The sequence below is a fragment of the Microplitis mediator genome, chromosome 3, assembly GCF_029852145.1.
Source record: "Microplitis mediator isolate UGA2020A chromosome 3, iyMicMedi2.1, whole genome shotgun sequence".
Classification (NCBI taxonomy): Eukaryota; Metazoa; Arthropoda; class Insecta; order Hymenoptera; family Braconidae; genus Microplitis; species Microplitis mediator.
The window spans coordinates 17,409,829-17,424,081 of NC_079971.1; the positions used below are offsets into that span (position 1 = coordinate 17,409,829).

At 35.3% G+C, this 14,253-nt stretch overlaps 1 protein-coding gene across 3 annotated transcripts in view; it reads right to left on the reverse strand.

Annotated features, from left to right (window-relative positions):
* LOC130664434 (GTP-binding protein REM 1) overlaps positions 1 to 14,253 on the reverse strand; it is a 207,444-nt gene that overhangs the window by 73,686 nt on the left and 119,505 nt on the right. For 2 of the 3 annotated variants that reach the window (XM_057464300.1, XM_057464301.1), the window contains exon 3: positions 643 to 921. The exons of the other annotated variant lie outside the window; for it this stretch is intronic. In XM_057464300.1, the coding sequence (XP_057320283.1) occupies positions 643 to 921 (279 nt within the window). The remainder of the gene's footprint in view (positions 1 to 642; positions 922 to 14,253) is intronic. 3 annotated transcript variants of the gene reach the window in all.

Sequence of the window (14,253 nt, forward strand, 5' to 3'; positions counted from 1 at the left end):
TTTTGACGTGTTGAATAATTTGGGCCCGGCCTAAATAGTGAGTGACTCGGCACGATTTTGACCTTGAAGTCAATTGCGAGTTCGGCTGCACCCGAACGTAGTGAAAGTACACGAAGCTTTCAAAATGATTAAGCTTGTGACTGAACAAAATAAATAAATGAATAAACATAAATCAAAACAAGAGCAACCAGGATGCGAGACGCCGTCGAAATCAGCCATTATCTCTATAATAAATATTTAACATACATAAATATGTCATTTTATAAAAAAAACTTAAAACAAAAAAAAAACATCGTCATGTATTATCGAGTTGCGGGCCACGGTGACGTCACAGAGCTTCGTACCTTAAGAGATTTCCGTTACTTTATTGATAATGAAAGACATCAATTTCGACACATCAACGAATTTCTTATTTAATATTTATCATATAATAAAGTTATTAGTAACAAATATTATTTGAGCATATGTGTTAAAAAAATTTTTGAATTTTCAAGTATTATCGATATCCATTTATTTTATCAACTCTTCAATACTAATAAATTTCTTAACAATACTTTATTATTATCAGAACGTCACAATTACTCTGCATTGGTTCTTAGTTTTTGTCATTTTAGGACAAACAGCTATCAAATTATATCATACCTTTGCTAGTGAGGCTGAAACTCCGCAATCTGTAATTACTCCCTTCGCAATTTTCTTCTATTTTTGACTGTGGATCATATCTGTTTTTTCCATTACGAACGTCTAAAGTATTCACATGCTGATGATGAATATGATGCATACTTTGACCTCTCCGACTATCTCGTTTTCTTATTCCACATCCCATATTTTCATTTGTTAATTTTGGTTCACTAATACAATGTGGGGATATTATACTCCCTCCAACATGACAAGATTGATAACGATATTTATTCGTGGATGCTGGAAAGAATAATTTAACATACACACAATTAGTGTTTTCAATGTAGCTGTATTAATATTAATTTATACAATGCCTAAATTGGTTAATTTACAGTTATTTGGTTTTTTTTAAAGTAATACTGTTGGTTTTAGAATTACCGTTCGGAATCAAATGAAATTTGATATTGTAGAAGAGCCAGTAAAATTATGATTTTGATGCGTTCAACATTGAGAATCACATTAAATCACAGATTTTATTGAATTTATTGGTTCTATGTAGATCTCTCAAGATTTTTGTTGTTTTTTTTTCTTATTATCGTCAACTAATATGCCAAATATCATTGAATTTTGGAAAGTAACTCTAAGACATAATACTACCTTCTCTGACCAAAAAAATCGGTCTATCGGTTAACCCTGTCGGTCAGCCCCAAAACTTCTCGCTGTTTTCGAGCTCGTTGAGCCGTGGTCACATGCCTAATTATCACGTCAACGCATGTCCGTAAGGGTGAAGTGAGGACAAAGTCCCAAGGCTAGTCCTACGCCCTAAATTATCGGTCAGACACTTCGATTCTGGATCCGTTAGTATTAAGACATACGATTTATTGACTATTACAAAATACCGGCAATTTATTTGCAATTATATTTAATACCGGTAATCTACTCGCATTATTTTTCACTACTGGCAATCTACTTGCAATATTTTATCTTAGATTTATTATTTATTGTAAATAAAGATTTAATTAGACTTAGTTATCATTTTACCAAACCGGAGATACACTCACGTTAATATACTGTTCGAGTCAATAAAATCCGTGTACCCTAATTACATTGTGCCACGCGCCCATCTGCTGCTGTATCCAGCATTTACATACGATTGTAAGTAATTTTTATTGTTATAAATGGCAATAATGAACTTGGCTATTTTATTTAATTCATGTTCTTGTATTCTGCTTCATCCTCTGATTCAATAATTTTGAGTCAACTAATTTTAAAAATCAAGGAAAATAGCCGTAGGAAAATTCAAAGTGAGTTTTATTCATTGTCTGGTTGATTGAGTGCGGGTTTTTTTCGTGAGAGAACCCATCCACGCTGTCGAGGTAAATCACAAATTTCGTAGAGGCCAGCCTAAGCCAGGGTTTAACCCGCAAATTTTGGTGGCTGCTGGTAAACATCACCAAAGCAAAAAATGATTTGTCTCAATACGTTTTCGCATATTTCTTAGATGTATTTCTAGTAATATGCCGCCATATATATGTTTTTGTTAGAGTTAAACAAAGTATCGCAACTCGCAATCGAGTACAACAATCGTCATTATAAGTAATTTGAAAGAAATAGTCAAAAAACAATTATAACACATTTAAAAATCACAAATATATCTTGATATGACAAACACAATAATCAATATATGAGTTGTTTTATGAGCTCGCCTTAGCATAGCCTACTACTTGCGAACTTATTAACATTGACACGCATTTTTTGCAAACTTTGGAATTAAATAATAAATGTCAAATTCAAATAATATGTAAATTCCGAAAATTCCAACAAGTAATCCCAGATAGTAAAATGACGTCTTGCTGAGTTCTGAATGAATTCCTACTTATGATTTGGACGTCTCGTCAACATCTTAAAAAAGTCTTTAAGAAGTTCTCAAGATGTCAAATGAGCCACCTATCGAACTCAGTAAGACGGCTTAAAGAGTTCTCGAAGAGTTCGTTGTTCTGACTTCGCAAATAAGACTTCAGTACGAATTTATCATGACGTTTTTAAGAAGTTTCTAATTTTGACTTCATAAAGAAGTTTAAAAAAGAATACATTTAGTCGTCACAAAACTGACGTCTTATTTAGGGAGTCTTCAAGAACTCTCAATTTAGAGTCCTTAAAAATGACACCTTTAAGAAGGTATTATACAACTTCTTGAGGACGCCTTCAAAAAGACGTCGTAAAGCAGTCATTCTGACTTAAATGATGTCTGGGATGATGTATTGAAATTCTTTTACTGTGACGTTTCTTAAACCAATTAATCATTTTGAAATTACATTGGTGTTCTTCAGAAAAAATAAAATTTATTAACTTTTTAGAATAAATGATCACGTAATTTTTTAATTGTTCGAAGAAACGAAGAAAAAGTTTTTGGTAAATTTTTAAGCCTACGTCTTAGCCTTCAAGATTTGATGAGTGTCCAAGATGATCAAATTCGATAATCGCTACGTCAGCTGAACTTAAAGAAACCGTGGTTTATAAGAGTAAAATAGATGATAACTTAGCGTTTTTTTCTCAGTCTTATCCAGCTTTAGTTCGCAGATTTCCCTGAAATAATAATTACTTTCCTCAATGTCTCCACAGTACATTTCAACTACTACAATATTGGAGCATAAATGTATTAGATAGCATGTAAGTATACCGAATTTATACGATATATTTGGGAATTTTTAACTTTCCGCTAAAAAAAAATGAAAATTTTCAAAAATTCGAGAAATTATTGGTTTTGGTCCGATTTTCGAAAACCAAGTTTTCATTAGATGTCGGCGTTTTGAGATCCCAGGAAGCTATTCCGACCAATTGCAAGGTGATGTCTAAGTGTCTTTATCTATATATGTGTTTGTGTGTGTATGTGTGTGTGTGTGTGCGCGTGTGTGTACGTATGTAAACTCGTTATAACTTTTTAACTAATGAACCGATTTGGATGGTTAAGGCAGCAATCGAAATAGCTCGTTGGCCATCAACTTTCCTGAAAATTTCAGATCGATCAATCGATTGGACTCTAAGGTATAAAATAAATCCGAAAAAACAAAAAAAAAAATTTTTTAGTTTTTTTTAAATTTCGCAGAGACGACTGTATCGATTGATTCTAAAATCTAATCAGCTCTAGAACTCAATAAAAAGCGTCAATGGCCACCTCAACCATCGGAATCGATCAATTTGTTCGAGAGATATTGTGGGAGAAAGGAATGCTAATAAACGTTTTTTTTTTCAAATATCTTTGATACGGCCAAACCAACCAATTTCAAATTTAAATCAGCTGTAGGAGCAAGAAAACCTGTCAATTACCACCTCAACCATAAAAAACCGGTTCATTTGATTGAGAGATATCATAGAAAAATGAAAAGCCAAAAAAACGGTTTTTTCCAAATGTCTATGAAACGGCAAAACCGATCTATTTTAAAATCTATTCACCTCTAGAATTTAATACATGGCGTCATTCTCACATTTAACGTCAAAATTGATCGATTAGTTCAAAAGATATCGACGACGAAACGTGTAAAGAATAAAATTTTATAGCACTTTTTCCAGATAGATCTTAATATAATGTACTGAACGCAATGAAACTCGTTCTTTAGTTCAAGTAATATTATCAAATTCGATATATTAGCGCTCTGATTCAAGCTTAAAACTCATTCAAATCCGATTTGTGATCTCGTAAAATGATTTCTGACTCAATACATTTATTTGATTAATATAATTGTGAATGAAAATTCAAAAAACGCTTGTTCATTAATCTTTTTCGATTCTTTTATTTTCGAACTTTAACGTAAAACGTAACATGTTTCAGCTTGAAAGCTCTGAAAAAAACTGGATTCAAAAGTATTTTCGTGCACAAGGAGCTCGAAAACAGCGGGGAATCGCTTACTTACTGTTATAAGTACAATTTATTTACAAAAAAACTACAAATTATTAAGCAGATTGAATTGCCGTAAAATTAAAAAAAATTTATTTCATACTCTCAAATAAAAAAATCCTATCTGGCAGCCAGAATGGAAGGTAGATTGGTAAAAAATTTTCATAATTACCCTGACTTTTCGGTAGCTCGCGCATAGTTCAAAACGAAGTTGGTCCTTGTTCGTTTCTGCTAAGGTTGAAGCCAATTTTTAAAGGTTAATTTTTCTAATCCGAGATTCTTAATCCACGAATTAAATATTGTTAGCATACTTATATATTTATATATATTTAGTGGTTGAGGTAATATCATAAATTATTAAAATCAGCTAATTATGTTAAATAAATGTTTTATTTAACTAACGAAATAACACAGTCATAGTAAGTATACAGAAAAAAAAAATGCTTGGATGCGTGTATGCAATCCAACGGTATATTACTTATTGTCTCTACGAATGAGGTAGAGACGGAAAAATGAAGAATCGATGCTTGGCATGACGCGACATTTCGACCGGTGCCAATTAATTGAAATGACGTTTTAAGGTATTGACAATCCCTCACAGATTTGAATCACGGTGGAAATACGGTGGGTTTGTTCCATTTTACCACTGTGATTACGCGGTGTACCCACCATGATTCCACGGTGGCTTTACCACCGTGTTTACACGGTGTTTTCACTGTGATTACGCGGTGGATACAACGTGGAACCACGGTGGTGAAATAGCACAAAGCCAGCGTGGAATCACGGTGGATACACCGCGTAATCACAGTGGAAACACCGTGTATACCCGGTGGTGAAATGGAACAAAACTACCGTGTAACCACGGTGGATCCACGGTGTTTCCACCGTGATACAAATCTGCGAGGGATATCGTGAGGTGTAGTTTTGTTACTGGGAGTGAGTAACTCACCAGGCAACCGAATTGGCTCACCGTATACTAGTTCAGCCGGGATCGTCTGGATATCGTCTTTCCGAGCAGCGCGTAAGCCGAGCAAAACGGCTGTTACCGCGTCATACCATGACTCTTGATGACACAAAAGTGCTGATTTAAGCTGACGATGTAAGCGTTCGACTAGACCATTGGCTTGCGGATGATATGGCGTGGTATGCAGATGTTTTGTTCCGTACATCTTAATTAACGATTGGAATAACGACAATTCGAATTGCGGTCCTTGGCCCGAGGTAATGCGTTTGGGTAATCCGTGGCGTGAAATCCAGTACAGCGATAGCGCATGTGCTATTGTCTCTGCAGTCCCATAATAACAGGACAGCCTCAAAAAACCTCGTGAATCGGTCGATGATCGTTAAACATTGGTTGAAGCCTCTTGATGATTTTAAAGACACAAAGTCGATGTGGATGTGCTCGAATTGCTCGGTTGGAGGTTCAAAACTGGCGATCGGTGATGACACGTGTCTCTGAATTTTATTCCTCTGGCAAACAATGCAAGATTTCGCCCATTCGCGGCAGTCTTTATCAATAGATAGCCAGACGTATCGTTTCGAGACCATTTTCAATGATCCTTTGATTCCAGGGTGAGCGAGCGTGTGTAGTAAATCGAACACTTTTCTTCTCGGCAGTCCAGGAACGTAAGGTCACACCGTACCTAACACAATGTCACAGTCCAATGCTAAACCGTTGTCAAAATTGATTCGTCGAAGCTGCAACGCGGTTGTCTGTCGCAGCAGTTGTTTAAGCTCAAGATCTTGTTTCTGTGCATCCGCAAGTTCTTCCGATGTAATGGCAGTAGACACTGATTCGACTCGTGACAATGTGTCAGCGACAATATTGTGGTTGTCCGACACATGTCTAATGTCAGTCGTAAATTGACCGATGAAATCCAAACGGCGGAATTACCATGGTGAAGCTCCCTCCGTACGCTGTTTAAATGCGTCTTGGAGCGGTTTGTGATCTATGTAGATCGTTACTCGTCAACCCTCGAAAATATGCCGAAAATGTCTCACGGCTTCGTAGATCTCGTGTAGCTCTCGATCATAAGTCGACCATTTTTAGATCGACGGCTGTAATTTCCGGCTAAAGAAAGCCAGCGGCTGCCAGTCGTTGTTTACGCGTTGCTGGATGACGGCACCGACCCCGATTTCTGATGCATCGGTAAAAACTGTCCAATCCACGTCGGTTCTTGGACGCACGCGGAGTGTTGCATCAGCGAAAGATCGTTGAGCGGCATCAAAAGCGTTTTGCAAATCAGCTGTCCAGTTGGCAGGATGCGATCCTTTGATTTTTGCACCTTCCAGTACTTTATTTAACGGCGCTAAAATTTTTGCAGCGTTCTTAATGAACTTTCTGTAAAAATTAATTGTGCTGAAGAATCCACGAAGTACTTTAACGGTTTTAGGAGGCTGGAGATTAATGATAGCCTCAAGTTTTTCCGGCAATGGTTTAATGCCGTGTTCGTTGATTAAATAACCAAGGAATTTTAACTTCGATTTTGCCTAGCTGGCACTTCGGAACGTTTATCACTAGTCCGTAATGACGAAGGCGTTGAAATAATATCTTGAGGTGTTTTAAATGCTCCTCTTCGTCTTTGGATGCGACTAGTATATCGTCGATATATGGAAATATGAAATCCAGATCACGGGTGTTTTCGTCGATAAATCTCTGAAACGTCTGTGCGGCATTTTTGAGTCCAAGCGTCATGTATAAAAACTCGAATAAGCCAAACGGAGTGATAATAGCTGTTTTCTCGACATCTTCTGGAGCTACTCGAAGTTGAAGGAAAGCTTTGGTAAAATCGACAACAGAGAAGATTCGTTTCCCATGCAAATACGCGGCAAAATCATCCATATATCGAAGCGCATATTTATCGCTAAGAGTACAGTCGTTTAATGGGCGATAATCGCCACATGGTCTCCATCCATCGTCCTTCTTCTGGACCATGTGTTTCGATGAAGGTGCCGTTTGCGGCATAAAGCTGATAATCTATGGTAGTTGTTTGCGATTTCATCGAGCCGCGAGGAAAAACTGATAAATCAAAGCCAGTGTCCACGAGAAACTTGGTCCCAGTAACTCGATCTTTAATAAATAATCGGCGTGAAATCAATTGAGAATCAATCTCCGCCGCTAGTGGTTCTCGTTGGCATTTCTCTGCCATTTACAGCCGGGTGCGCATGATCGGGCATTTTTACCATGCTTGTAATGATACCAGCAATAGTCGAATTTGTTAACTTTCCGAGGACGATGGTGTCGGTATGCTCTGGATCGTGTATTTGGAAGTTGCTCCTGAGCAAGCATTTCGCTAACCTCGGCAGTCAACAGTGCAAGTTGCTTACGCAAAGCAGCGATTTCCTCTGCGGCGGATGCGTACATTTTAAAATATGAAATATAAAAATAATATTTCAAATAATAATATCACCTGCGCTTGAAATGATTTTATTTTGATTTTTCTGCGTATCCAGCGATAACTCGCCACTTAAGAATGTTCGGCTGACTCTCTGGCTTAATCCTCGAAACTATTTTCGATGACGTAGCTACCGGAAAATTTAATGCGACACTGCATGAAATATGCAATTTGAATTACAGCGCTCAAAAACTTTTATCACTATTTGATTCGCACTAATAGTCCCTCGAATTAACACTGATGCGGCATAACGTCCGTAAGATACCCAGCAATGCACCAGCGGTGATAAAAGATAAAAAACTGCACAATGATAAAAAAATTCACTGCACTAATTAAAAAAGTAATTCACACAAAAATAACTGTGAATGAAAAATCACGGTCTCGCCGATTAATCGGCAACGCGACAAAATATTCGCGGCGAGAATGATGCAAGAACTCACGAAATTTTATAAACTGTGTAATATTCGTGTTCAACGCTTCTCTACGAAAGAGATCACGTTGGGGTCACCAATTTAGTGGTTGAGGTAATATTATAAATTATTAAAACCAACTAATTATGTTAAACAAATATTTTATTTAACTAACGAAATAACACAGCAATAGTAAGTATGCAGAAAAGAAAAATGCTTGGATGCGTGTATGCAATCCAACGGTATATTACTTATTGCCTCTACGAATGAGGTAGGGACGGAAAAATGAAAAATCGATGTTCGACGTAAACTGCCGAAAATTATCGATCGCTTCACCTAGTAGCAACGCTACATATACATATACGAGCAATTTTAATTTTATTACGTATTACTAAAATCTCGGATTGACAGACTAGCTTCGAGTAAACGGGGTTAGAAACGAGAATATGCAGCTCAACGATTTCTCATGGAATTGGTAGAGAATTATGCTAGATTAATAAACAAATAGGTGAAAACCAGTTATAATTTATATTTATTCATTGCTAATAAGTTTAAATACGAGAGAGGTTAAAGAGGTATATGACACTTGTACGGAAACATGGTTAAATCGCGCCGCCACGTTCACATATATACATATGGACTTTGAAAATAGAAAATATTTATGAAATTTACACATTGTATTTTTCACACTGAAATATAACTGACGGAATTAAATTCTAATGAAAAATATATAAGTTATCCGAAATAAAAACGATTTGTTCTAAATTATTTGATTCTAACCAAACTTGCAAGACCATTAAATTACTGGAAGAAATAGTCAAAACGTACCCTGATCAAACAACTGAATTCGATCGAATTAAAAAGAATTGAATTTTTATAATTCCGATAAATTCTGTTAATTCGGTACCTAACTTAAAAAATAATTCTGTTTGATTCGGGACAAAAACCAGAATTTATTCAAATTAAAACGAATCGAAATAATTCTATTCAATTTAATTCGAAAATAATCCTTGAATTTCTGGTTCTGACTCCGAATTTGAAACAAATTGAATCCAGTGCAAAACTCTTAAATCGGTTTTATTCTGTTTAATTCAAAAATAATCCTTGAATTCTTTTAAATTCTGTCTTACTGAATTTAACAGAATATAACAGAATTGGAAGAATTAAAATTTTTAATTCGGTCGCATTCAGTTGTTTAATCAGGGTACAGTTTTAGGTCATAAATTAAATCTTACTAAACAAGCTTTAAGATGCTTATTACGGAAATTGTCTATCAATTTTAATTTTAAAGTAACATGAACCTTTACAGCGATTGAAAACTGAGTTTTTAAAAAAATCATGAAAATTTCAAACAGTTATGACTTCTAAACTAATCGACCGATTCAGTCGATCTTCAAACTTAACCGCGATAATTACAGATAAAATAAGTGTGGAAAATTTCATCATGATCCAATAAGAAATGCAGACGCAATCATGTTCTCACAAGTCGGTTCTATCCCATTTATATATATATACAAGCTTCGCTGGGCATTCCGTAATGTTGTGTGACGTTTGCTACGTAAATATTAAAATCATTGGGTGTTTGATGTCGCAACACTGAGATCTCTAACGAAAAACAACCCTGGGACCCAGATCTCTCGGATGTCCCACTTATGGTGAAAGCATTAGAGAGATCTGGTGGCGTTACGAAGTGAATGTCCAAGGGTAACCTACCCCATTTGGTACCATACATTCACTTTACCTTCTAAAACATCCCTTCCAGAGACTCAGGGTGCGCAGTAGACCCCTAAAATCTGTATATAAACCCCCGAGAATCTTCCCAAGACAGTCAGTCGCTCTCAGTTGTAACCAAGTAAAGACTGAACTCAGTAGTGCAAGCAAGTCTGTTCTACGCTCGAATAATACCATCATCCAGGTCTAATTGGCACAGAGAAGTTGATTCACCAAGCGAATTGAGCCCCATGGTGGCAGCAGCAACGCTCAACTTGTGAGTACCCTGCAATTGATTCGCTAATAAAAGAATTACGCTCAACTTGTGAGTACGTTCTTCGGTGATTAAAACACTGATCTGTACCCCATTTGGACTCTGTGGCGAATTAACGCTCCGTGTGAGTAGTATTTCCGCACACAACGCTCAACTTGTGAGTACGTTCCGAATCTGATTCGAGTCGCGAATAGACTTGTTCATTGCAAGTGACTAGAAGATTCACGGGTCACACCCAAAAGGGGTAAGCAAACGCACTACTTAAAAACCTACCGCATTACTAACACTAGATTGTAACAAGAATTAATAAGCATTGTAAACACACTGGTAACAGAATATATTCTTCTCTTTCTCTAAAACAAGTTTCATCATTTCCACAAAACCTCTCACTTTCCCAAATCGTAGAGAGTAAGACTTCTCGAGGTCTATCCGGCAGCCCACCTCTCTTTCATTCCTAATACCCTAATAGCCACGCAGGGTAAATAAATTGGGAACCCGATAGAATTCGCATCCGCTCGGCGAATTACTATCAAACTAATCACGTCCATCAAGGTAGGCAAATAAAATACTAATCATAATAAGCGCGAGTTACGACACATGTATGCAACCACCCTCGATACTGAGTACGTTGCTTTGATATATTTTTAACGTCTAAATTGACGCGTATTAATTAAACGGGAACAAGGTAGCCCGCTATTTTCTTTTATTGATTTCTTTATTGTGCATCGATAACTGCGAATTATCTAATTTAAGTATTAAAATACCCACCCCGGACGTGACAGTTGGATGACTCTTTATTTTTATTTTATTAGTGAAATCGATAACTTAACATTTAGCATTTCAACATTCGTAAATATACTTATTCTCTTGCAATTTCCTATGTCAAAAAATTTTCAAGTAGTGAAACCACATGATAAAGACGATTTAAAATACTCTGGCTAGCCCTATAACAGTCGAATTATAAAAAAAGACTACCAATTCGGGAGTAAATTTTCAACGAAAAATGTTTAATTGTATCGTTGTTAATTTTCTTGTATCTTAACTAACATTCAATTCAAATTTCAAGACTGTAGGTCTTTTGATCAAAGACGTTAAAATTTTCATTACTTACATCCCTTCACAGCCTCACGAGAGTCAATTTAAAAAAAAAATTTACACCTTTTATTTTCTTGTATCCGAGGTAATTTTCATTTAGGATTCCAAGTTTGTAGGCCTTTTGGTCAAAAAACGTAAAAAATTTCCATTTCTTACGCCCCCGCACAACCCCGCCAGTGTCAATTGAAAAAATTGAATTCACACCATTTATTTTCTGGTATTCTAGGTCATTATAACTTAAAATTCCAAGTCTGTAGCTCTCTATGTCAAAAAACGTCAAAATTTTAAATCCTTTCGCCCCCACAAAACCTCACCCGAGATTATTTAGAAAAAATTTACACCATTTATTTTGTAGTATCGGAGGTAATATTCATTAAAAATTTCGGGTCTGTAGGTCTTTTTCCCTAAAAACGTGAAGATTTTTATTTCTCACGCCCCCACACATCCCTGTAACAATGGATTTTATCAAAAAAATTGAGCCATCAATTTTCTCGTATCGTAGATGATTTTCACTTCAAATTACAAATCTTTAGGTCTCTTGGTCAAAGAACGTGAAAATTTTTATGTCTTACTAATTTCAAGTCTGTAGGCCTCTTAAAGGAAAATCGTAAAATTTTTTATTTCTTACGCCCCCACATAGCTCTACCAGTGTTGATTTAAAAATAGTATATTGTACAACTAGTGCGGTAAGTTGTCGATTGCCCACGAGAGCGAAGTTGAGCGCACGAACGAAGTGAGTGCGCTCATTCGCTCGAGTGGGTAATCGACAACACCGCACGAATTGAACACAGTTTTTTTTATCATTAATGCAATATAAGTACTATCTTAGTGCTCGCTGTTTTATTCTCCAAGTAGCTTTTTGCTGATTCAACTGTTGCCGCGACATTTTTGTGGGTTAAACGATAATCTGCATGCGACAAGAAGTAAATTTGAGTGCGACAAGTTTACTTGTCGCACTCAAATTTACTTGTCGCACGCAGATAATCGTTTAACGCACACAAATGTCGCGGAAACAGTTGAATGGGCAAACAGCTATTTGGCGAACAAAAGAGCGTGCGCCAAGATAGCACTTATATTGCATTAATGATAAAAAATCCGTTTTTAAGTGAGCGTCTACGTTGAGAGAGGATTATGTATGCTAAATTTCAAGTTTATAGGACATTAGGGTGGGCCAAAAAAATCGACTATTTTTTTTTCATTTTGTACTCTGAAAACTAGGTTGGTACATACCTTAAATAAATTCTCTTCAAGAATGAGCTCCTAATTTTAATAGGAAAGTCCTCCGCCTCTCAGTTTTTTATTTTTTCCTTATTATTATGAAGAAAAATTCATATCTCGGTATTTACTATTTGGAAAAAATATTTCATCTTATACATCTATAGGAAATTGAATTCTCTACAACAAAAGTTTTCTACTATTTTTTTGTAAACCTCACCGTTCAAAAGTTATTAAAGGTTGAAGTTTGATTATTTTCAGGCCAATTTCTTATATCTTATGAATTTTATAACTCGTGAAATTATTTACTATTTACATGGTGATTATAAGACTTATTCGTAATAAATTATTTCATTGGGTATGCAAGATGATGACATTTAGGGACAATGAAAATGCAGTATGAAATGGGTAGATACTAAAGATAAGTTGAGAATAGGAAACATAGACGGCATTTGTTTCACGAGACAAACAAAAGAAGTCATGGGATTCAAAACAACAATCCCCTCGAATAAAAAATTGTATGTATATTTTGTGAAAAAAAGTTTTAAAATATACTCTGAACAAACGCTATAAAAATAGTTAACAACACGATCGGGATTTCTAATTAATAAAGATAGAATTTATGAAAATATTACAAAAATAATAAACTACAAATAAATTTTAGAACAGAGAACTTCGATAGTAGTTACTTTCACAACAGAAACTCAAGTTTGTGCGAATTTCGCCGAAACTCATAAATTAAATTGAAATTGTTCGAATTATTAATCAAAAACTGTTAAAATTAGTGCGCATTGAAGTTAGACGATGAATATCTTTCAAACGGTTAATTTAATCGACTAATCATAGAAGACCATTTTTGTAGAGCAGTAAATTTCCTATGCAGTCATGAGATGCGCGTGTCATAATAATTTTTTTTTTTGACGAATTATTAAATTTCATAAGAAAAAAGAAGTATGCCTGGAAATAATCAATCTTCAACCTTTAATAACTTTTGAACGGTGATGTTTACAAAAAAATTGTAAGAGACTTTTTTTGTAGAAAATTCAATTTCCAATAAATGTATGAAATTAAATATTTTTTCCAAATAGTAAATACCGAAATATGAATTTTTCTTTCTAATAATAAGGAAAAAATAAAAAACTGAGAGGTGACGGACTTTCCTATTAAAATTAAAAGCTCATAATTGGAGAGGAATTTTTTAAGGCGTCAACCAACCTAGTTTTCAGAGCACAAAATAAAAAAAATAGTAGATTTTTTTGGCCCACCCTAATAGGACATATAGTTTTGGTGATCTCCTGATGAGTGACTCTGTGTATTTTACTTGTATATGTATATATCTGTAGCGTCGCTACAATGGAAAGCGATCGATTAATTTCGGAAATCTTCGCCAAACATCGATTTTTCTATTTTCCGTCTTTTCCTCATTCGTAGAGACACAATAAGTTATACCGCTGAACTACAAACACGCATATAAGCACTTCTACTACATTTTCAAATTTAACTGTGTTAAATTCCTTCGTTAAATAAAATAAGTTTTTGACATAATTAGTTGGTTTAATTCATTCATTATATTTAATATTACCTAAACTTCTAAATTGGCGACCCCGATGTGATCTCTCTTTAAAGGATCTCTTTTAA